The sequence below is a fragment of the Pygoscelis adeliae genome, unplaced genomic scaffold (assembly GCF_000699105.1).
Source record: "Pygoscelis adeliae isolate BGI_AS28 unplaced genomic scaffold, ASM69910v1 Scaffold120, whole genome shotgun sequence".
In the NCBI taxonomy this organism is placed as follows: Eukaryota; Metazoa; Chordata; class Aves; order Sphenisciformes; family Spheniscidae; genus Pygoscelis; species Pygoscelis adeliae.
In genome coordinates, this window is record NW_008824032.1 from 2149432 (window position 1) to 2173232 (window position 23801).

At 43.6% G+C, this 23801-nt stretch overlaps 1 protein-coding gene across 1 annotated transcript in view; it reads left to right on the plus strand.

Annotated features, from left to right (window-relative positions):
* Positions 1-23801, plus strand: part of TBX15 (T-box 15) — a 100632-nt gene that overhangs the window by 74921 nt on the left and 1910 nt on the right. The window contains exons 6-8 of the mRNA XM_009329197.1: positions 371-435; positions 8082-8179; positions 23468-23801. Of these exons, the coding sequence (XP_009327472.1) occupies positions 371-435; positions 8082-8179; positions 23468-23801 (497 nt within the window). The remainder of the gene's footprint in view (positions 1-370; positions 436-8081; positions 8180-23467) is intronic.

The following is a 23801-nucleotide window of genomic DNA, read 5'->3' on the forward strand; positions in this document are numbered from 1 at the left end:
GACCCAGATACCAGCCAAACCCGAGCAGTACGCCTGCTTCCTGAACCACACGGCCGTTGATGAGTTATAGCTCCTGGGGTTTTGCACCTGGGTCCAAGATGCGCTTCTCCTTTGGCAAGAGCCTCAGCCCCAGCACTGTGCCAGGCTTCCCGATGCTGCCAGGTTTCTGCCTCTGACACCGTTCATTTGCTAAGCAGATAATCCGTTCATGGATAACGGAAGGGTGACTTTAATATAAGTCTGGGCAGATAAGTATGAAAGATGATCATACAGGTGGTTTGGGCAAGAGTGGTAATCATCAGTAATTTTCATTTGTTGAAAGAAAAAGATTTTGAAGAGATCAGCTAATTCTCTTTTTCTTCCTTTGTAGATCACCAGATTAAAAATTGACAGAAACCCCTTCGCTAAAGGTTTCAGAGATTCTGGGAGAAACAGGTAACAGGAGCTTGTTCATGTTTCATCACTGATTTTCTCTCTCCTTCCCCAGATGAGCGCACAGGGCATGTGTCTAAGGCTGAGGAAGGTGTTTTGCGATCCTAATTCATTTTTACAGGAGAAGTTTGCTGTAGACTAGTTCTCAGAGGAATAAGAAGGGCTGTTTTACTTTGCCTAAACAGATCCAATGTATAATGATGGCTTCCAGGTTAACCAGCTAGACTGACCCTGTTTCTTTTCAGAAGTTTCTTCCAGTGCTGCTCCTACCTCTGCCTGGATCCTGCAGTCCCAAAACCCTGAGAGAGAGTTTTAAATATTCTTAGGCAACATATCTGTAAAGACAGCTTATCACTTTTCTGCTTGACAACATTTTTTCTGTGACTCTATTTTTTTGCTGTCATATGTTTAATTTCCTGTTCCCTGCTACCTCAGTACCCCTTCTGTTACCACTACTTTCAAGGCTGTTTTCTTCTGTATATATGCTTTGCTCTTGTTTTTATTTCCTGCTGGATAATTAATTTATTTATGCTCACTTCTATTATTTTCATGTTCCTCTAAGCTTTACTATTTGTTGTTGAGAAACACAATTAAAATGTTCTTTAGCATCTCTGATAAATTATTAGTAAACTGTTCATGTATTACTGGTATGGTGCCATGATATCCAAAGAATTAGGTAAAATAGATGAACTTGTAAAGATACTGTAGGGTTTCTTAAAAAAAAAAAAAAATTTGTTACTAAAATGAAGAACAGAGATAGGAAAAAATGGGGGACTGCAGATTGTAAAACAGACAAATAGGTCACATGCTAAAACTCTGCAAAATAATGAAAGTTGTAAGAAAGGGGACCTAGACACTTTTGCTTTATTATACACAGAAATGGTACGAAAGGCTGAAAGGCATCTTTTTTCTTTTATTTTTCACAGGAAATTCCAAAACTTGGAGACAAATGCTTGCTTTACGTTAGAAGAAAAATATTGAGTTTCTGATAGGTTTGCAGGGTAAAAGTGCAAAAATGTTCTAGTTTCAAACCATTTCAGTTTTTCCCCAGTGATATCAAATAGTTTCACTTTGTGTTGCTTAATTTTGTTAGGATTTTTATGAAAAGATTAAGTAGAACACCTTAAACATTATTTAGAATATGTTGTATTTTAATAACACAATAGTAAACCAGGAACTTGAATCCAAAAACTTCTGTATTAGTAGAAGATATTACCATGTTATCAAAAAAGAATAAGAAAGCCCAAACAAGAATTTCAACTTTTTCTGCCATTCATTAATCCAGCAGAGTGTGCAGCAGATCTTAGTATTTCAGATCTAAATGATGTGGGTATCCTTTAAATCAGTGTGACAAAGGCTTTAAACATTAAATTAATTATACAATTAGACATATATGACTATGTTACAAGAACCCTAGGGTTGTAAAGCAATGCTCTGAGCGTGCAGACCAGAGTGGAAGTCGTGTACATAGCCCTCATTTGCTGTCCCCCTGGGCACTGTAATTCAGTTTTTACTTGCATGCTCCTCTCGTGTGTGTTCACCAGGACTGCTACCTCATTCATGATTTGGTATGGGAAGCGTTCAGTGAATGGGCAACTGCCCAGTGTTTCCCATCGCCCATTTAAATGCTACACTCTCCATGACCACAAAGAAAACATCTTACTGACCTAGCGGCTTCCTAGCTCAGCTCCTCTGTTCTCATCTTACTGTAGCTAAGCAAAAAGATGTTACTGCCCTTATGCAATTCCCGCCATGAATGTTAGCTCTGATACTTGAGGCATATGTGACTTTTACTCTGCTCTACTCCTCTCCTGCGTGGGGGAAGTAGTATGTGCCCGGGGCACAAGGTCTTCCCTGTGTGCAGAGATACAGCTGCACTGGAGGCTGGGTTTAGAAGAGGGATTGATGCAGTTCCAGGTACATGGTGGGCTAGATTAACATGGAAGGCATTAATAAGGTCCTAGCCCAGTGAATTTGGACAGTTTCCTGAAAAGGTTGGGAATTACTGATCTTTGTAGCTCATTGTTTTAAGAAAGGGCAGGAAATTGCTACACGGCTGCAGCTGTGGGGAGGGCTCAGTAAGGCTCTCTGCTGATGTAAAGAGGAATTAAAATCTTTAAGGTATTACACATCAAAGAGAGCAGCCTGAGGCTTTAGGAAGAAAAAATAGGCAAAGGTATTTGCAAGCATATATAGCAGTCAGGCGCCTGCCTCACAAGCAGTGGTCTGGCTGAGGTTGCATTGCTGTTGTCAACTAGTGGAGGACACTCTAAGGCTCAGCTGCTCCCTTTAAAGAGGACACGTACATAGATGTACACATAGGAGGGAGAAGAGCATTAAGGTCCAAGCTGTGTGTGGAAAGGACTCTCCAAATGGAACTTTTCTTAATTGTGCTGGCTGGCTCCTCTTCCCCTTGTGACTTTCTAATCTCATCAGGATCAGTGGTCAACCTTAGTGACGATCATGATGCTCTGTAGCTTCCCATATCCTCACAACAACTTCAGTCAGCTACAGTGCATCAGGCTGTAGCTGGAGAACGTCCCACTGAAAATGTAGGTCTCCTTTGAAAAAGAGACAGCGTAATTTGAAAAAGGGCCATTTGTGAAGCAGGCAAGTGTAGTATATGTCCAAGAGGTTTTCTGTATAAGGTCTTAAAAGAAAAAAGAAGTGTGGCAGCAGCAGGGGCCACAGAATGTCCGAGTCTGCTCCAGGGCATCATACCCCAGTGACATCGGGATACTGAATCAGAGCCATGGTTAGAGTTTGCCAGCAAATGATGGAGGGAAAAAAATACACAACCCACTGGAAAAAACAGAGCATGGTGGGAGAAGAGGAACTCTTAGGTCACTTCTTCCCTAGGATGTTTCCTTTCTGCTTTGTGTTGAGGCTTTTCCATGAAATGGAGAGGGATGTTTTTCCTTCACTTATTTCTTATTCTGATGTTGTTTCACTGTTTTTGCCTGCTGCAGAAATCATGGGATTGACTGTTGTTTTTAAAACTCGTTTCGCTTTTAAGTCTTTCACTTCTGTCAGCTCACAGCCTTCCCGTATGGTTCCTTATGACTGTGGTCTCCCTTCATTAGTACAAGAGACTGCTAAAAACCTGCTACTCTGGGACACCCCATCACGATGTAACTGCCTGTATCCACCTGGGGGAGTGATCTTTTCTTGGATCTCCTTCAGTTGTTTGCATGGTTGTCTCCCTCCACAGCTGACTGCCTCAGTCCTTGCGCTGGGAAAAGGAGCAGTGAGGTATTTCAGAGGGAAGGATGCAAACAGCTCAGCAGCTGGATGTTTTTTTGCAGTCTTTGAGCACTCAAACCATGTTAACTAATGGTGTTCAGCAATCTAGTCATTAGCCTTGATGGATTAGGGAGTTAGCCTGTGGTAGAAGGCCGAGTCTTAGTTCCCGCTTATTAGAGATTCCCTCTACATGATTTTTGGTCCCTTTTTGCTTTATCTGCAAAAGCACGTGAAGCATCTGTAAAAGTGAAACAAGAGAACTGGTCCCAGTGGCGAAAGGATACTTACGTAATGTACGTACGAGGCAGGTATTACTTGGTTGCTTTGCTGAACTTCAAGAGATTGAGAACCAGAATTGTTGACATATGGAGCTCAGCTAGCCAAATGTTTGGGTAGTGAGGGTGCAGGTTTAATGCCACAGAGCCTATTTTTGGAGACTGACTAAAGTTCATTTGACAGTGGGATGCTTGCGGGAGCTCCTTATCCAGGAGAAAGCCAGAAGGGACAACAGTCAGGAAACCCAGCAGGGTGAGGGAAGAAAGAAATCCTAAGCTGAAGGCAAGCAACAGCACTTTCCTTTCAGATGTGGGCAGCTGAGGTGGATGAAAGTTGTTTGTGTTGGAAATGCTCTTCGAGATTTTGTCTAGGGTAAAAGAGCCAGGAGGGTGCTTGGAGCCAATAGTTTGGCTTCCCCAGTGAAGAATGAAACGATGACCTGAATCCTGCATGCAGCGGGAATGGCAAGGTCGGCCATATGGGATGGATTATGGAGGTGCACAGATAGCTCGTACATCTTTTTTCATTTTTCAGACAATGGAACTGTTTCATTTATTGCCTATTATTAAAACTTTATAGCACTAAAAATAAAAAAAATGAATGAAAAAGAGAGTGAATTTTGGATACCTTTTAAAGGACTGACCTTATTAAAATAAAGCTGGCAGAGAGTCCTCTTCTGATACTTTTTTTACTTCCTTCATAAAGATGGTGTGAGAGGGGAGGGTTTATGGCCTGATAGACAGTTTGAAGTAAATTTTTCAGTGCAGTTCTTTGGAAGAGAAAGTGGATGCCACATGGATAATGTTCAGCACACTTGGTACCAGCAGCCCTCACCAAAACCCAAAAGAAGTTGCTGAGATTTCAGAAATGCTGAAAACAATTCTTTTTTTGTCAGCATTTACTGCTGTCCCAAAATGTCTCTTCATTGGCCAGGTGGGGTTTGTTTTCCCTCTTAGGGGCTGGAACACACATGGAATGGCACTCCAGTATTTCTGCTGACTAGGAGAGCATTACCTTTCTGTCCTGTGGCAGAGGTCTGTGATGTGGCTCTGGATATCTTGGTACCACACTAATGTCATAAACTGCTATGGGAGAGAGGGTTGTTAGAGTTGACAGCGATGGAGTTTCTTGATTCCCACCCCCTCACCCCACCATTTTTTTACAAAAATAAGAATACCTCACAGGAAGAAGAAAAAAAATATATTGAAAGGTTAGGGATAGAGTTGTAAAATCAGTCACGCAAAGGTGGTGTGCATTCTGACACAAGCTGTTTTTGCATGGCTGCACGTTGTTTTTCTGTAATACTCCATACATGGGGTGGTAGGTGCCTAGCAGGTTAACACAAGAGGCTGTTGTTTCATGGATCTTGTCTGATACATGGAAGAATCTGAAAGTTCAGTAAAGATGTGTTCTGCTTAGATACTATTTCAGAAACACTCACAACATTTGTTCTGCACAAAGATTAAAAAAAAAAACAACAACAAACAAACCAGGAATAAAAGGATGATCTAGTATACAGGGACCAAAATTTGTGTATAGGATAACTGGATATAACTTTGAGCTCTGTCACCCACATACTTAGGGAGGTTGTTTTATAATGCGTGTTCAACATGTGCACACCTCTGGGGAAGTAAAGGACTCTCATTTGGGGCAGGAAGAGGAAAGAGGTGAAAGAGGTGGCTTTAAGATAACTGTGGAGTTTGGCATCCATTCTTCAGGTACCTGTGGCTGCAGTGCTGCCCAGAGCATTACATGGCAATCTGTGAATCCAGTGAAGCCACGGTGTTGCTGCCAGCAGCTGCAGTGTGGAAAGGGAAAGGTTACAGCAGTCATGTCCACAGCAGAGGGGCTGTTCTAGAACTGCTCCCCTGGAGCAGGAGGAGGTGGGTCCCTGGTGGCATCCCTCCTTTCCCTGGCATACAGGGCAGGAGTAGAGCAGCTTTGCAAGCAGCTTTGCAAGCTGCTCTGGTACACTCAGTGCTGCCATTTACCCTCTGTGGGCTCACAGGCACAGTGGAGTCCAACCCCTGAAAGCAGTATATTATTCCTGATTTACTCTTTTATTTCTTCTTTTTATTATCTCCTGACTATTCCCTGTTTTCCTTTTATTTTAGAAGTACAAATTATACGGTACTTGCGAGAACTGTATTGATACAGGGGAAAGTGGTAGACAGAGAGCTAGAAACTTTGAACTGTGAGTCAAGCTGAGCTGAGAATGATGCAGGCTCCAGGCAGAGGCAGGAGTAATAGCTTTAACCTGCCTTTACTGTTTCCCTGAGCCACCTCCTGTTAGGGGTTGGATTTTACTGGAAGGGAGTCATGAGAGCAGAGCTGGAAGTTAGATGCTGGTGCAGAGTGGGGTTATGTGCACGGGGATCTAATGACTGAGCCAGACTGTGTGAACGCTGGTTTTAGTGAGCTGGCCTCCCTACTTTCCTGCATGATCCTTGTGGCAGACGCAGAGCAGCTGGATTAGCACAGCTGGAACTTTCAGTCTGCATTTCTGGATGTATGACTTAGTTTTAATCATCAAGGCAGGTCCTTTCAACAGTAGGTCTTGTTGCATCGTGACTTGCTGAGAGCATTTTGTGCCCCCTCGATATATGGTAGCAGAAGGTCCTCCCTCTGTGTTTGGGCTGGAGATTGTTTATGAGGCTGCAAAAAGGTACCGTTCTCTTCCCGGCTGCGTGTGTCGAGAAGCAGATGGAGTCTGAACATGTGTGGCTTTCTCACACGGGTAGGGGAGGAAATCCTGGGGGTGGTACTGGTAGTTAAAGAGCTGCTTTTGCACACAGAGCCCAGCTTAGCAGATGGGTTCACATTCTGTGCTGCCTTGTTGTCTCTGAGCTCCATGAGCTGGCAGAGGCCACTGTATTAACCAAATAGTTTTGTTGTAATGTGCTCAGTGCTAGTGTGAGACTGCTATGCAGAGATGTCTTCTGTTTCTACTTCTAACAGCTTAGCAGCTAATAAACACCATGCAACAACCTCTCTTCTAAACCTCCTCTTAAAATACAGAGTTTGGTTTGCCAACTCCAATGTATTTAAAGCATCCGAGCTTCCGGGGAGACTTTGGAAAGTTCACCGAGTGAGAGGAGGCACGTGCAGAAAGACATTTTCAGAAGCAAAAGGCAGCTCCAGTATCAGCTCAACATCTGATGAGAGGCTCTGGGGATGTTAGAGCCTTTTGCATTGAAAGGGGATATGTTCTCGCATTTGACGAAGCATCTCTAGTCGTGTTCAGTCAGTGAGAGGGCTACAACCTACTGCTGGAAAAGAGGCAGTGGAAGGCGAGGAATGGGGAACAGAGCAATGTGCAGCTTCCACAAAGGAGAGCCTTTCCTGGGAAGAAACTCCAGGGTGTTGTCTTGTAAAGAACATGGGGGTCTTTCCCTGGTAATGCATATATGTCCTCACTGAGCCTGTGGAGTTAGAGACTTTCAGCAGAGTTAGCATTCTGTGGTGAAAATAAGAACAAATCTGAGACCCCAGCCCTTCAAGAGGAAAAGTTATCGTTTGATTTTTGGCTTTTTCTCTTTGGTATTGTCTTTGCGGTGAGTTAGGAACCCAAAGCAGAGATGCCACTGATCTTTTATAAAAAACCTCTTATGCATTTCTAGTTGAAGTCCAAAACCAAGGACATTCCCTTTTGGATGGCTTCCCATAGCACTTCAAAGCAGTGTCCAGAACTAGGAGGTGACAGGGAAAGGCAATTCACAAAATCTCTCTGATTCTGAAGGATGAATCCCAGGCCTCCCTTGTTTGCATCACAGCTTGTGTCCACAAATTGTGGAAGCCCGCTCTACAATAAAGCATGCCTTGAGGAGTTGACGGTCATGTGTCCCCTGCAAAGCAGACAGGAAGTTTGGCATCCTTGTTAAAAAAAGAACAAGGTGCTGGAAGACTGTTAGGAGCTTTTGTAATCCTGGGCTGGGGAAATTTCATTTTACTCTAGTGGCTAGCACCTGTGCAGGAAGACTTGCTTGAGGAATTCACAGATGCCAAGGTGACCTTTCGGTGGCCACTGGCAGCCTGTCAAGCAAGGTCAGAGCCCTTTTCCCCCGACACTGATAGATACCCTTGCCAGCTGATTGACATTCTTCTCTCCTTGTTTTATTTTCATTGCACAGGACGGGGCTGGAGGCCATTATGGAGACCTATGCCTTCTGGAGGCCCCCCGTGCGCACTCTCACCTTTGAAGACTTCACTACCATGCAGAAGCAGCAAGGTGAGCGTACAAAGGGCATGCAAAGAGCTGTAGAAAGAACAGGAGAAGAGGGTGTAAGACCAGCAATGCACTCTGCTGTGCGTCCGACGGCCAGGGAGGGGGGGTTCATGCATCTCGTTGAGTTCTTGACTGCTGCGAAAGGATGCTGAGCAGAGATGATAGATGGAAACGGTGGACAGGCCGTACCTTATGAGGTGCAATGCAGCCACTTCATCTCCCTGGTTTCCCCAGTGCACCTAAGAGCTAGAAGGAGGAGCAGGAAGGAGTGCAGGGTTGGGAGAACCAGCCCAAGTACATGGCATGAGTTGAGTTAAGTGTGAGGAGAGCACAGAGAGGCTGAGGAAACACTCCAGCGTATCAGACACCTTGCTCTCCATTTACAGTTAGAGTTTGCCATTTGTGTGGCAACACAAGGGGAAGGAGCGTGTGTCCTCTGTAAGCTTTAGGAGACCAGAAAAGTGCCTCCCCCAAGGATCATGCTGCCTTGCTTTCAAAACCTGGTGGCCTTGCTGGAGAGAGTTTCTGTTAGTATGAGGCTGGGAAGAATTATTGGGTAGGCCAAGTGTTCTCCACTTGTTCATGCTGTGTCTTTTCATAGCTTCTGCCCTCTATATCTCATTTGTTAAGTAGGGCTTTCATCTCCAGTTTCAGGCTGTGATATTGGTGGTTTTTTTGTTTTGTTTTATTTTGGTTTTTTTTTTTTTTTTTTTTTTTTTTTTTCACTGATAGGACTTCCCTATTCACTTCATTGTAGCTATTTCTACTTAAAAACACAGTGATCATTGGGAAAGAGAGGTATCAGGGCAACCTTGTACTTTTTTTATTCCAATATAAATGCAAGAAACAAAACAATCCGAAGTCATGTTCAAATGTGACACCTGTGAGGTTAAACAATCAAAACCAAATGCATGCCCTGTGTAGCAGATTCTCCAGCCTCTCACATTTGAGCTTGACATCACCCCAAAACTTCCTTCTAGACCTCAAATCCATCTGGGGATGGCGTGGTCTCCTTCAGATGGAGGGCAGCAGCAGTGGCTGCTGGGGTTGCCCATCACAGGGCAGGAGAAGTTTTGCACCTCAGGGGCATGTGTGGAGGTACACTTGCGGTAAGGCGTGCGGTCAGAGATGGATTAAAACAGGGATTCAGAAATGTTTTCATCACCCACCTAAATAGAAACATAACAGCCTCTCCTCCTGGTCACGGTTGCTGAAGCAGCCTCCCTCCTCTGCCTCACCCCCTATTCAGGCTCGCACACCTCCCCTCCCCTCCCATCGGTTATCAGATAACACCCTAATGGCAAGTTCAGCTATTGCTTACGTAGTAAGGTAATATTAGGAAAGGAAAATATTTAATGTATTTTTAGCTTGTTTTAATATAGTTTGGCAGCTGAAAAACCAGGAAGCAAGCCAGTACCCTGTGATGAGCTGGCTCTGTGCAGACCACCACCACCGCACCACAGACGACTAGGTTTGGGGCAGCCCTTAACTAAAGTTATGTCTGCAGGTTGGTCTCAAAACTTAAAACTCGCTACAAAACAGTGCTCTCAAGCTCTGCATTTAGCCATGCGAAACAACCTCAAGATAATAAATCAGAAATATTCCCTCCATCACAGTGCTCACCTCTCCAGTGGTTGCTGCAACAAGCTGACCCCTGGTCTCAGTGATAGGTGCAAAGCCAAGGTACAAACACACTCTGTTTTAATTTCTGGCTGCCGGGACAGCCCCCAAGGGCCAGTACAAATATGCTGGTGTGGAGGTCTTGGAATTGCTGGCAGAAAGAGCAAGAAATGCTGAGGTGGCTTTAAGCCACATGTGATTCTTCCCTCCAAACCTAAGACGACCAGGATGTACAGTGCCCATACCTCTTCATCTCCTTGCTTTCAAGCACATGAAGTGTGTGACAGGTGAGTAAGTCACTGGTGTTTAACAGCTGACTTCAGCATAAGCTATTGCACCTCAGATCCTCTGAGCCTTAGCCAGTCTTTTCATGCAAGAGACTTGCCTGGGACTCTACTCCTCTCTCCCACCTGAAGCTTCCGTGCTCTGAGCTGCATACTATTATCTCATACCCCTGCACATTTATGAATTAGAAGTTCTCAGGGTATTATTTTAATAAACAGACACTTTAATTCTAAATCATGCTGTTGTCTCCAAAGCTGGGTGAATATGTGGCATTTCTGAATAAACACTTGAGGAATTGCAAGCCTCTGTTTTATCCCTTGAATTGTTAGTTGGGAATCTGCACTGGGGCTACAGGAGACTTTTGGGATTAGATGTGTCCACTGCAGGTTAAGAGGAGTGCATACTTACTGCAGAGAGACAAGATGAGAGCAGCAAAAATGGCCACATGCCTAGGAAGAAACATCATCGATGAGGAGAGAGTTATGGTTGTTCAGCCTGGTGAGGAGGGAGAGAGCACATAATAATACTGAAATAAGATGCTGTCTGTGGTGCATACGAAAAAAGCAATAGTCTCCAGTTGTATGAAGTCTAGTGAAGTGCTGGAACACATCACCTGTAGGAACTGTGGAATTCAGCCTTGATTTTTCTAGAGATGAGTCCCCCTTACTGTGGTAGAAAAAATGATGCTTTCTCAGGCGGAAGCTTGGAACTTCAGCAGTATAAATATGGTGCATTTTCTGCTTTCCAGCTAGGTTTTTCTGTGCTACAGATTGCTATGGATTCTTAGCTTTTCTTTTGTCACTTGGTAATTTTTTAATGAAACAAAAGTGTTATCTGCCTTTTCCAAAACAGTTTTGTCAAACAAATCCAACCGAATTATTTGGTTAAGTTAGAGATTTGACTGATAGAAATAACTATATAGGTGTGATGGATTTTTGGAAAGCATTTTATTGCCACATGTGCCAGCTTGGAAAAGTTAGCATTAGTGTGTATTAAGAAATGAGTAGCTGACTGATCTCAAAGCTGACGTGATAAACATGAAAACGCCATCCAGTAAGGACAGTCCCAGTGTTGCTCTGCAGAGACTGGTTCCAGTACTAACTTGTCCAGAACTAAATGAAACAGTGCAGTTGCTAAAAGGTACAAATCTCAACGACTGCAAAGTGATCAGTAATGATAGGGACAAAGGTATGAAGAGCAATAGAGATTGCTTGGTAACCTGCATGCATTCAAACAAAGCGTGGCTTTTAGTTCAGCCAGATACAGTATCAAGTGTCTAGGAACAAAACGCAGGACATACATACTCAACGAGTGTGCTGGAAAGTGTTGGCGCTGACAAGAACTTGGAGGTCTCGGTGGATAAGCCACTGCACGTGCAAGGGACAGTGTATGTAATACTGTGATAAAAAGGGACATGCAATCTCTGGTGTAGAAAAAAAATAGTGGTAAGCAGTGGGGAGACAATTTCCTAGCTGCAAACTGACATTACAATATAGTTTTCTACTGTATGTGTTTTTAAAGGGTGGAAAGAGATTGCAGAGGATTCAGGGAAAAAAAAGTAGAATGATTTGTTGGCTGGAAAAGATGCCTGAGAATGAAAGCTCAGTTTGCATAGTTAATCAAAAAGAAGATCAAGTACTGAATCTTTACGGCCTATACTATCTTGCAGAGAGAAGAATACGTGGTAGCTTTGTGTCACCCATCCTTGATAGACTCTTGTTACTGCGATTTCCATGTTTTTATGACACAACTGTGTGGAACATACTTCATTACGGTGGCTTTGATTTTTCTATTCTCACTGAATGTTCACCCGTTTTTGTGGGATGTTATGAGATAAGGAGAACAGAAGTTCCTCCTTATCCACCTTCTTCATACAATTAATTTTTTTACAGGTTTTTATGTCCCTCTTCTGTGCTTCTCACAGTGAATAGCGCCAGTCATTTCTTTTCTCTTCAAGTGGGAAGTTTTCCAGGTCCTTAATCATTTCTTTAAAAACAAGTCTGCACAGAGTATTCCAGATGCATCCACATGATACAGTTATCTAAAGGTATTATAATTTTTTCCACATTATCCTTTCTCCCATTCAACATGCATCCTAGTGCTTTGCTCATTTGTTTGGCCCAAGCTGTATGTTGAGCAAGGGCCACAGTGACACACCAAATCGATACTCAGCACGCTGGATGCAGCTGTTTCATACAGGGATTAGATAACTTTCTAATCTACACAATGATAGGTTTCAGCTGCCACACAAACTGGAGAGCCTGATATCACGACCAGCCACACAGATGCCTGGTGCGGCTGACTCTAGCAGTCCACGAGCTTTATTTGCACGTGTTGCTGTTGAAATAAAGCCCATTAGTAAGTCTCTGCAGGCCTGTGACCTGAGTGGTCACCATATTGTCCTACCAAGGAGAAGAACATGCTGTTTCTGTTAGTAAAACCCTCTGACTTGAGTACAAAACCTCTCTTTTGGAGCATGCAATCCAGAAGTCATGGCAGCTTTACAAGGGCAAGCACCATGTTTGACACAATCACAGCAGATCTGCAGCCAGTTCAAAAAAAGAAAAGTCCCCTCGAACAAAAACTTTGCAAAAGATGTTCAGAAAACAGCAGTCCAGGAGAGGCTGACCGTCTGGAGAATGATGTCACCTGCTCTGCAGCCTGCTTATTACTAGGGAAAAAGGGGCTTGGGATCATTGAATGCACATGGCAATGAGATGTGAGGAAAGCCAAGAATCTATTAAAGTCTTTAATTGGAATATATTTTCAAAATTTAGATTGAACCTCGTCCAGATTCTCGTTATTAAAAATATGTGGCTCAGTTTCTTGATTTTAACAGGGAACATTAAAAAAAAAAAAAAAAGAAGAGAGGGGGGTGAAAAAGAAAATGGGAGTTCCAGTAATTATGGATTGTGTCACTTTCCAAGAGTAGAAAGAGCCATTGCTGGCTCCTATGTGATACACAGTTTCCCACAGGATATTGAGATAAGCAGATCGTTATCAGTGACTATAAGTTTTGCCAGGACACAGAGACTAGAAAGGCACTGTGACAATGCTAGAATAGTGATCAGTATCTGATCCTTCCTATAAAAGCTGATGACTTACGCAAGAAGAAAAATCGAAGGTACCATCGCAGCTGGTAAAAAGAATTGCCTCCTAAGCAGAATTTCAGGACCAGTATAAGAGTCATACGATATCAGCAGGTTTGCAGCACATAAATTTTTACTTCATCATTAAATAACTGTTTTGACACATGCACACCAAGTCCGCAAGAGTCAAACATCTTAGCTTTGACTGGCGAGTTCTCAAAGCAGCTTTCCTTTCAAATGGGGTTTCTTCGCTTTAATAAGTGCCTTTGCTGAGGACTCTACCAATTGCTTTCAGTAGATCAACCAGTTCTCCATCAACTTGAGCATCTCCATTGATCTTGCACTGGAGACCTGAGGTAAAGAGGCCACCTATTAGGGAGTCTGTAAAATCTTCGTTAATGGTTGTTGAGATTAGCATCAAAAGCTTGAAGTTTGTCTAAAACAGTACTGGAGGCAAAAAGGGGTGTGCTCCTCGCCGGTAAGACAGCTGTTGCTGTCTCTGGTATCAGCAGGTATCTCCGGTAGCAGCAGATATGCTGCTATCTCTAGAACAGCATGCGTGTGCAAACCGGTGATCGAGTACAGCTCCTACCATCTTCCTCTGAGAGGGAACATGGTAACGCTGCAGTCTTGTGTCAGGAAGGATATGCACAAAAGGCTCCTTCTCCTCTGTGTGGAAGATGTTCAATATGCTCGTTTACTGCTGGAAAGGAACAATGTTTTCTTGTAGTAGTGATGAGTCCAGACAGACCCTAAGGCTGCATGATACATCAGCAGATGGGAGACAGATACCCTGAGCTGAGGTGTTGCTGTTTTTCCAGCTTCCCCGTCTGTAAACATTACCCTTTTTGGGCAGGCATCACCTCTGTCTTGCCAAAGTTTGTCTCTACTGCTTGTTACTCATTTCTTCTTTGGTATACTCTTCTCCATGTTGGGTGTGGTGCTCAGAGAGCTGCCCTGATTGCACCATCTGAAAACAATATTGTGAATGCACAAATGTGTATTGGTGTCAAGTGGAGGGAAGACTGAGCCCTCCAGAACTTCATCTGAAGGCATCAGAGGTACCTTGAAGCAGAAAGAAGCAAATAACTGTTAAGATCCTTTTGGCTTTATCTGAGATCCCAGATTCCCACAGTGTCTCCCAAAAGAGCAGAGCTGCTGATGTCAAAGCAGGCTGAACAACCTATGAATACATCTGCTTGGCCACTTGCCTCCCGATGGCAGCTATCGGTTCTCTCAGCCATGCTACCAGGATAATCCGGATGCTGCTTCCTTTTCAAAATCAATTGTGAACGGTCTAGGCTATTGGCAGAGGTCAGATATCTGTGTTTGGTCTCAATTATCTTCTTGATTCTTTTGACCTTGAAGAGAAGATTGGAAACAGAGCAGTTGTTGCCGGAGTTATTGGGATCAAGAGCTGGTTTCTGCTGCATACTTCAAATGGCTAGTAGATTGCCTCATCTAAACGAAGCAACAGGGAACAAACTGTTCCAGCTTCTTCTTGGTTGAGTTGCTGACAGTTTTTCTTTAGGGAAGGGGTGTTTCTGGTGCTTCAAGGTCTCATCTTTCACAGTGAAAAGCTAAAATACCCTCCCAGATGTGACATGAGGGGCTGAGAATCAAAGTCTGTGCCGCTCCCTGATGACCTGAAAGGAGCCTGAAGCACTCTGTTACTCCAGGGAGGTGTTTACCCTGAAGACTAATTGCTGAAGCCTAAATCTCTATTATCTCATGGGTGGTGATCAGATTTCACATGAATGAATGGAGAGGGCAATTATTCTTTGAAGATTTGCACAATTTCCTTAGAGCTGCACATTATTTTGTCATGAGTAGAAAGTGGCGAGTGCTTTGAGTTTGCCACAATACCGAGATATTTTTCCTCAGTTCAGAAATTTTGAACCACAGTGCCTCTGGGGTTTTATAGTTGTTTATTGTATTTTTTTATCCTTTAATATGCTGGAGCTTCCAGGGCCTGTGTTGGCCCAAAGCAGACTCCATCAAGAATGGCAAGGAGAGGTTTGCAATTCAGTTTACTTTTGTCATCACCAAAGAAATCGCCACAATTTCAGTTAATCTCAGCTGCAAAGTTGCAGCAGTTTCTGTTGTGACTTTCTGAAGCATTTGTGCCACAGGGACAAATCCTGTTTGGATCTGCACCCTGTTTTCATTCAGTATCATCTCCTGGGGTAGCTTTTGTTACATGACCCCCTTGTCAATGTCTGTGCCCAGCTGAGGGTTGTAAATGTGAGGGACACTGCATAATTATCACTGATGAACAATTTTCTCCACTAAAGTGGGGAGCTCATCCTCCTCCAAGCCTGAGCTGATTTGATCTGTCTGTACTTGAAGAAGGGAAACAGGAGATATTTCTGTAGGAGCTGATGCACAGCTCATGAAAGTGTCATGTACGCCGTGGTACAACTGTCTGCACACAAGACAGAAAGTCACATCCAACAGGCCTTCTCCTGAGACAATGTGGAGTTGGCCCAAGAATACCATGTGTTTATATGAGGAGCAGAAACCCTTGTATTAAAGACAGTCTGGGGGAACTGGGAAGGGAATGTGGTCTCTTACTTTTGGGAAAGCTCTCTTGGTGCTCTGGATATAGATGGGAATTGAAGTCAGACATCCTGAATTGTACTTTTTGTCCACATTAGAAAAAAGGGTTGTTTTTTACCATTAGATCTTGAAAATATTTTATCTTGGAGGATGACTGAGGCAAGCTTTATCTCTAATTTTCTGACTGCTCAGTTTGTGTTGCAGAAATCTGTAAGAGCTAAAAGGAATTAAAATGTTATTCTGAGTTGTTCTAGATTTACCATTAATTCCAATGATTCTCATAATTTGAAGCAAACTTATAAAAAAGATCCTTCTCTATAATTTACTAACCTTAAATAAAATTTCCTTTCATTCCTCACTTTTGTACCATACAGTACATACTTTCCCCCTTAAATCTATCGCTGTAACTATCTTTTTTTGCGCTCTGTGAGATGTGTCTCAAAGAACTACAAAGCACTCTTTGTGTTTCCCCTACCAACCCAGCAACTTGGCATGCAGTAGATTTAGGGTCTCATATGGGCCTTTTAAAATTTTACCAGCGGATTCATAATTTGATAATTGGCCAAGGACTCTAGAGAGAAAACAGGCAGCTACACTCCATGAAGACAGAAATGGCTGTCATTCCCATGAAAGAGGAAAGTTTTCATTCCTAGAAATGGGGAAAGAATGAAGAAAGAGTCAAGCACATCACAAACCAGGTGTCCCTGCCCTTGCTTGGTGAGAGGACAAGGAAGAGGTATCAAAGCTGTTAGTTTTCGAAGGTGGTGAAGAAGGAACTCAGAGGGATAGTGATGGCGCAAGAAGGATGTGATGAAGAGTATTTCAGTCCTTCTGAAGGTTGTAGGTTTGAGTTTTGGAAAACTAGGAATGGGAAGAGAGACCTCGGGCTGTCGTTATACTTGCAAGACAAAAGTTGTCATGATATATGAGAGCAGGAGTGACACCTGATTTTGTGGCATTTAGATGCTTGGAGATGCAAGTAGGCATCGAGCAGGACTGGGGCATGCGCTGCTTGAGGCAGGAATGAATCCAGGTTTGTGCTAGGCCTGGCTCTTAAAGGACATGAGATCAGATGGTTAGAGTAGCACCCTCTGGCCTCATAATCTATCAGTCAGATCACCTGGCAATCTGCACAAACTCTCCCTCATAAACGTCTCAGATTTCCGCCTTTGGGCAAGTACTTCATTTTTGTTCTGTGACCAAAGGTACAGTAACTTGGAAGACAGGGAGTAAGTTTCATAAGCCATACTTAGGGTGCATGCATGTGCAGGCGCACGGAACAGGAAAGGTATTTTACCTTTTTGTTCAAATTTGTTTTCCTGCATGCATGCATGCCATCACTTTTATTTACTGTTGTGTCAAAGGGTAGAACATTGCAAAAAAATGGGAAGTGTCGGTCTCTCCCATGCTTTAGAAAATCCCTTTACATATGTGTATATGTCTGTAGAGCCTTCACAAAAATCAGACCTTTCAGGAGTGACTTAGAGTACATCTGCATGGACGGGCTCCTCTGTCTGTGCTCCACGCTGGCCAGACACATGCCAGCTCCCAGCCAGCTCCATTTGGAAAGCTGGAGAGCTGTATTAGCATGGCTCTGTGCCCAAGTGAATATAAATTGCCTCTCAGGAGGGCTTATTAGCTCAAGCAAAGTGCCAGGAGGAGAGTCGCGAGCCAGATGAATGACTAGTGGCCACAGCCCCTCTCTCCCACACCCTCAGGTGCTTGGACACATGCCTATCACACAGTGGAGATGCTTACGTATTGGGCGTGTGTCAGAAAAGGGCCTGTGGCTCCTCCAAGAGACTGGTCAGCAAGGCTGTGCACTGATCACTTGCAAGCATCTGGCCTTTGGGCTAGGTCCTCACATCTGAAGGTGGGAGAAGATGGCTGGGCTGAGGCTGTGGGCCAGACACTGTCCTGCTGGGCTGAGTACAGCCTCTGAGCCACAGGCTGGCCATGTGGAACCTGCAGCCCATATCTGTGGCCATGATAAGCTAAACTAGCTTGTAGGTGGAAGTGGGCTGAGCTGTTTAAGAAGTGTTTGCACTCAAAGAATAATAACGGTGTGCTGACTGACACATTAAAATGTAAAATCCTAAGACAAATCACTTTGCGGTTCCCATCCTTGTTAGAAAGTCAAGGCACAAGCTCTGAGGACCCTCAGCCACATCTGTTCTTAATGAGGTGGTGAATACCAGGTTATCACTGTTTGAGCTCAACCACACCGAGAGCTGGAGGCTGCTGATGTGGTCAGATAATGGCAGTGATCAAGGTGCCCAAACTACTCTAAAACTCTTTCCTGAAGCTGTCTGATGAGACTCTACCATTGCACAGGGCATGGCCCTCATGTTCAGATATCTTGTGCTGACTTCAGCTTCAACTTGTGCTTGCTCTCCTCCTCTGCACTAAGCACGGACTTCAAGGACTGAGAAGTTTGTACGGAGGCACTGCAGGTGGTGGTAGCAACCGATGCCTCGAATCATTAGCAAGGAAAGTACACTGTGGTTGAGTCCAAAGTGTGATTTATGTGCACCTTTCAGATGAAGGAGGTTGGGATAAGCTGTGGGCCAACTGACTAGTGTGGTGTCACTTGTAAAAGAGACCCCAGAAATTTTTCCATGCACAATTGCTTCAGGCTCCCTTGGCACTGATGCTCTCCCCCCATCTCCCTGTTGCCAGAAAGCTCCCTTGGCTAACACTGGCTGCTGGCAGATGTTTTTTCTATCTACACTGCAGTGTTAGAAGTTCTCTGTGTGACCTGCCCTGTGTGGAAGAGGTCCCTTTTGCCTTTCAGACACCCTGGCATGCTGAATGCTTCAAGAATACTCTAGCCCCTCATTTTAAGGCACATCATACCTATGGACTGGGTATGTTTGGACTTGCAGTTTACCCTGAAATTGTCCTTAACACAAGCTTAGTCTAGGTAAAAGCAAAAGCAAGGGTCTATTGGGAACATACAGAGAGACAGCACTGTTGCCAAGGCTTAGAAGGACACAGGTGACAGGAAGGAAAGGCTGGTCATAAGCTACTTGAGATGAAATTTTAACGGCAGTTCTTATTTTTATCCAGAGGAGAAGCTGTAGTTTCTTCCCTAATCCTTGTGGGCAGGTATTTGATACTGATGCACAGCCAGCATTTCTATATGGTGTTCACAAGAGGGAACACCATATGGCGTGAGGAAGAAGGTTTGACTTTACATGCCACCCTCTCCATAGGGTTTCCCTGCCTTCCACCATGATTTCATTCTTCTTTTTCCCACCTCCCCTCTTTACCAATCATTTCTTACTGCTTGGTTCAGTTTGTAGTTTTTGACCTTTCTTGAACTAGATCATTCTCCACTCCCCCTCTTAGGAAATGCTCCTGTCCCTTTGATAAGGTCAACTTAGTTATCACTTGTATGCCCAGACAGAGAGCAGGCTGTCTCTTCAGGATGGCAGCAGGGCTTGGCTAAGCCCTGGACATTACGGCAGGACACTGTGAGGACGGACACTTTCATCTGCCATGTGGGGCAGGGTTCAGATACAAAGGAGGGGGGTCTGAAGTTACGAACCTTGCATTTTGTACAAATGTGACCTGCTAACTCCACATACCTGGGACTGATGTATGCGGGGCCAGAAATGATCTTCAGAAGACTGGACGCAATAGTAATTAATCACTCTGGAATCATGGTAAGTGTGGAGGTGAGAGATACCGTGACATTCATGGTAAATACTGTTGGTGTTGGCAATTATTTCTGGGGCAATAGTGAGTAGAGAAAAGAAACAGAGGAAAATTATTGAGGGATTCTTTTTTTCTTCCTTAAATGTGGTTTCGTTTGACTTAAACCAGAGCTAAACACAGCCTTGTGTATCAGTTTAACTAGATTGGTTTGTATCCATGCCTTCCATTAAAATGACATACACATCTGTGTATCTGAGATTGTAGTATGGTGTGGATATACTTGCTGGGCTTGCTGCCATCTCTAGGGGTATTTGGCTGACTTTGTAACAACCACAGTCCAAGTTACAACTTCACAAAAGTCCAGGTTGCATTTGGCCCATACTTAGTGCTGCCAGCAAAGATGGATCAGAAATATCATTCAGAGCAGAGTAGAGCTGTTTGCCTTCTGAAGAGAGTGAGCTGAGATGGGTCTTGCTTTGTCTTGTTTCCCATTCCACCTAAAGGTGTAAAGATTATTCTGCAAATGATCAGGAACTTCAGGCTTCTGTGTTATGCTCTGTTGTGGAAGAATTGTGGTGTGTCCTGTGCTTATGGTTGGCATTTGCAGCAAAGCATTCTTGAAAGACACTTGTAAGGTCTGGCATTTGCTCCTGTTGATAGATCTCTTACCTCCTCACAATTTTAAAGTTACGGAGAAAAAGAAAAAAATCTTCTTTACTTTGTTTCCTAATTACAGTGTTGTCACGTCAGGGTTTTTCTGTTGGCCTGCAAATAGGGATAATTCACTTTAGTTCCTCTTTTGGGGTAACCTGAAATGTGCAATTCAGTGTTTCAGTTTTGGAACCATTAAGAATACCTTGTAATTGCTAATCAGAGATCTCTACTTACTCTCTGTGGAGACAAAGCCTCAGCTATGGGTATGACTTGATCGTAACTCCTTAGCAGATGTTTAAAGCCTACTGCTTGAGGTAACTGGTGTGTGTGCTCTTCTCCTGCATAGTTTTTAAAGGTTAACTATGGGGTAAAGGAAGACTGAAATGAAGACATTGTAGTTAATCATTTATTCTACATATTTTATTTCAAACAGATCATTAAATGCTCATACATCTATCCATATGTATTTTTACTTATTCTCCAGACACTGTCAGCAAGTAAGTCACCATCTGAAGTTTGTTCATGAAATATGTGGTGTAAAGAATCAAGTGCGGAATTACTGTGGGTTAAATACATCTCACTTTGTGCTGTATTTGTTTTGTGATTAGGTGACCTCTGTATTTTGAGCTTCGATAGCTAAGTGATGATATATGAACTCAGCTGTCTGCCTGCCCTCTCTGTTTGAGGTTATCCTCTTTAGTGCAGAGCTAACAGGAAAATGTGTGTCTGTAGTTGTGTACCTCGGTTCAAAATCAGCTTAATCAGCAATTTCAACCAAAACAGACTTTGCAGTGAAACTACTTGTGTAGAGACAGACATTCTCCTCTGCCGGTCCTGCTGCAGTATTGACAACCTGTAACAGAGACACGGAGAAAGGCTGGAGGAGGTACCATCTTAACTGACCACAACAAAATTAGCCAGAGATTGTCAGAGACTTTAAATGAACCAGGGAAGTGTACCTTTTAAAACAAATACTAAATTAGAAATTAACATAAAAATTCTTTGAACTCTGGAGCAAAAATGCACTAGCAAGTTTGAGCATTTCAGTGTTGTCAAAAAGGGAATATAGAGAGCCCATGATGCTGTTTGAAACTTCAAATTTTCTCATTAATTCCAATAGAGATTTGACTCAATGCTTCTCTTTTATGCTTCTGAATGAATGTCAAAAGGAGTCAGTGGCTTAGCAATAAGCATTTTTCCCCATGGTTGGTAATGGGAATGATTGCTTTGACTTAGCAACGCAGAAACATACATTTCCTTGATGCTGCCTAGGTCAGCTGCAGCTGCCTCAGGCTGTGCTTACCAAAGGCTGTTTTTCTTCTTTTTTCTGGCTCTTGTTTCAAAATTTTTTTAAATTAAAAAATCCCAAATATTATTAATGTCTCAAAGTTATATTTTCACTGTAATGCCCCATTCTGTTTCATCCTAGATGTGTTAGAAAGAGTCAGATATCAAAGAAGGGACCTCTAAAGGTCATCTAGTCCAACCCCCCTGCCATGGGCAGAGACATCTTCAACTAGATCAGGTTGCTCAGAGCCCCGTCCAGCCTGACCTTGAACATTTCCAGCGATGGGGCATCCACCACCTCTCTGGGCAACCTGTTCCAGTGTTTCATCACCCTCACTGTAAAATATTTCTTCCTCATATCTAGTCTAAATCTACCCTCTTTTAGTTTAAAACCATTACCCCTTGTCCTGTTGCAACAGGCCCTGCTAAAAAGTTTGTTCCCATCTTTCTTATAAGTCCCCTTTAAGTATTGCAAGGCTGCAATAAGGTCTCCCCGAAGCCTTCTCCTCTCCAGGCTGAACAACCCCAACTCTCTCAGCCTTTCTTCATAGGAGAGGTGTTCCATCCCCCTGATCATTTTCGTGGCCCTCTTCTGGACCAGCTCCAACAGGTCCATGTCTTTCCTGTACTGAGATATAATCTCACTTACATTCTCACCATCATATACTGACACAGAACCTGTCTTTCTAGTGCATCTCTTAATCATTCTCATCATCTGTTCTCTTTTCATCAAGCAGCACTGCATTCAGTTCATCCCCCATTTTGCAGCAGACCTAGACGTGTCTCAAAATCCTGCTGTTCTTTTCCCACAAGGCAACACAAGAGAAAGCTCTCCCTTACTTTTAATCCTCAATGTGCAGTCTCTGCCTTGGTTAAATTTCAGCCGCCCACTCTAACACCTTCTTTTCCAGTCCCTTTGCTTCTCACCTGTCATCTTCTAGCCTGTCCAAAATGCTGCCTCACCAGTTGTCTTCCTAGTTCCTCTGGTTCTACTTATCCCCTGGTCAAATCTCTTCACCAGCACCTCTTTGCTCCTTTTACAAGTCTTCAGTGTTAGTTGCCCTAATGCAGAAGGGGGATCTCATGCAAAGGGAATCAGTCAAACAAAAAAAAAAGTTTCACACCAGAAAACTGCATTCCCTTAGGCACAGAACTGATTTTCGTGGTTGACCAAGGAAGCTTCCTCTAACTCAGAATCTTGTGTATAAATAACCTCTTCTCAAGCTCAAAATTGTGCCATCAGCTTCCTCCTATCGCTTACTTTCCGTTTGTTACTGTTGTTGGTAGTATTATGCAGTATTGGTAGTATTATGCAGTATTGTTTTCCCAGGTCAGAACATGTGAGCATCCCTGCTGTGCAAAATAATCAATTCTATCATTCATAGCATAAATAATGTATAATACGTTGATACTGCCAACGTGCATATATATATAAATATTTTGTTAACACCAGTGATACAACATATGGAATCCCTTTTAAAGTTAAAGCACATGATTGAAAATCCTGACACATCCCCTTTCTCTGCTCGGTGGAACAGGCTATAACTTGAAGCTGGGTCCTTTCATTTTAGTGTTACTTCTGGCCTAAATCAGTACCGCTGCACTGTGAGCCATCCAAAAAAACTGTTGAACAGTGCAGAAGTCCAACATGCTTTCAGCCACTTCCTGCCGCAAGCCCCCCAAGTGGATGATAAAACATGTTTGTAGCGGGGCCATGCAGCCCACTGACTGGTGGTCTTCCTGCAGACCAGGAGGGGGAGATGAGACTTTTTTTTTTTTAAAAAAGGACTAGATAAAAGTGCCTAGAAATGGCAGATCTCTTGACTGATAGAGCGGTGCTTCCTTGCAGCTTTTCCCACTGCCTTTGATTGCTCTGTGGCATGCTTGCTTCCCTCTCCTATTTTAAAAGGGAAGAAAATCTCTGTTGAAAAACAAAATCATAACAAAAAAGCAGCAGGAAAGACCAAGGGATGCTATTAATAAAGTGAGGGCTCTTGCCAAGAAAGGCCAAGTTTTCCAGCGGCCATTTTACCACCCTTGTTTCTTTATTAAACTAAGCTGTTTTTTAATGAAACTGTCTTGTTTTGCACATGTGGTCCTGGGCTCTGAACATCCTCCCATGTGTTTTGTTTTGCAGGAGGCAGCACAGGCACCTCCCCGACCACCTCCAGCACAGGGACCCCATCGCCCTCTGCTTCCTCTCACCTTCTCTCTCCATCCTGCTCCCCTCCAGCCTTTCATCTGGCCCCCAACACTTTCAACGTTGGCTGCCGGGAGAGTCAGCTTTGCAACCTCAACCTGTCTGATTATCCCCCGTGTGCCAGAAGCAACATGGCCGCCTTGCAGAGCTACCCAGGGCTGAGTGACGGTGGCTACAACCGGCTGCAGAGTGGCACCGCTTCCGCCTCGCAGCCCTCTGAAACCTTCATGCCTCAGAGGACTCCATCCTTGATCTCAGGACTGCCGACTCC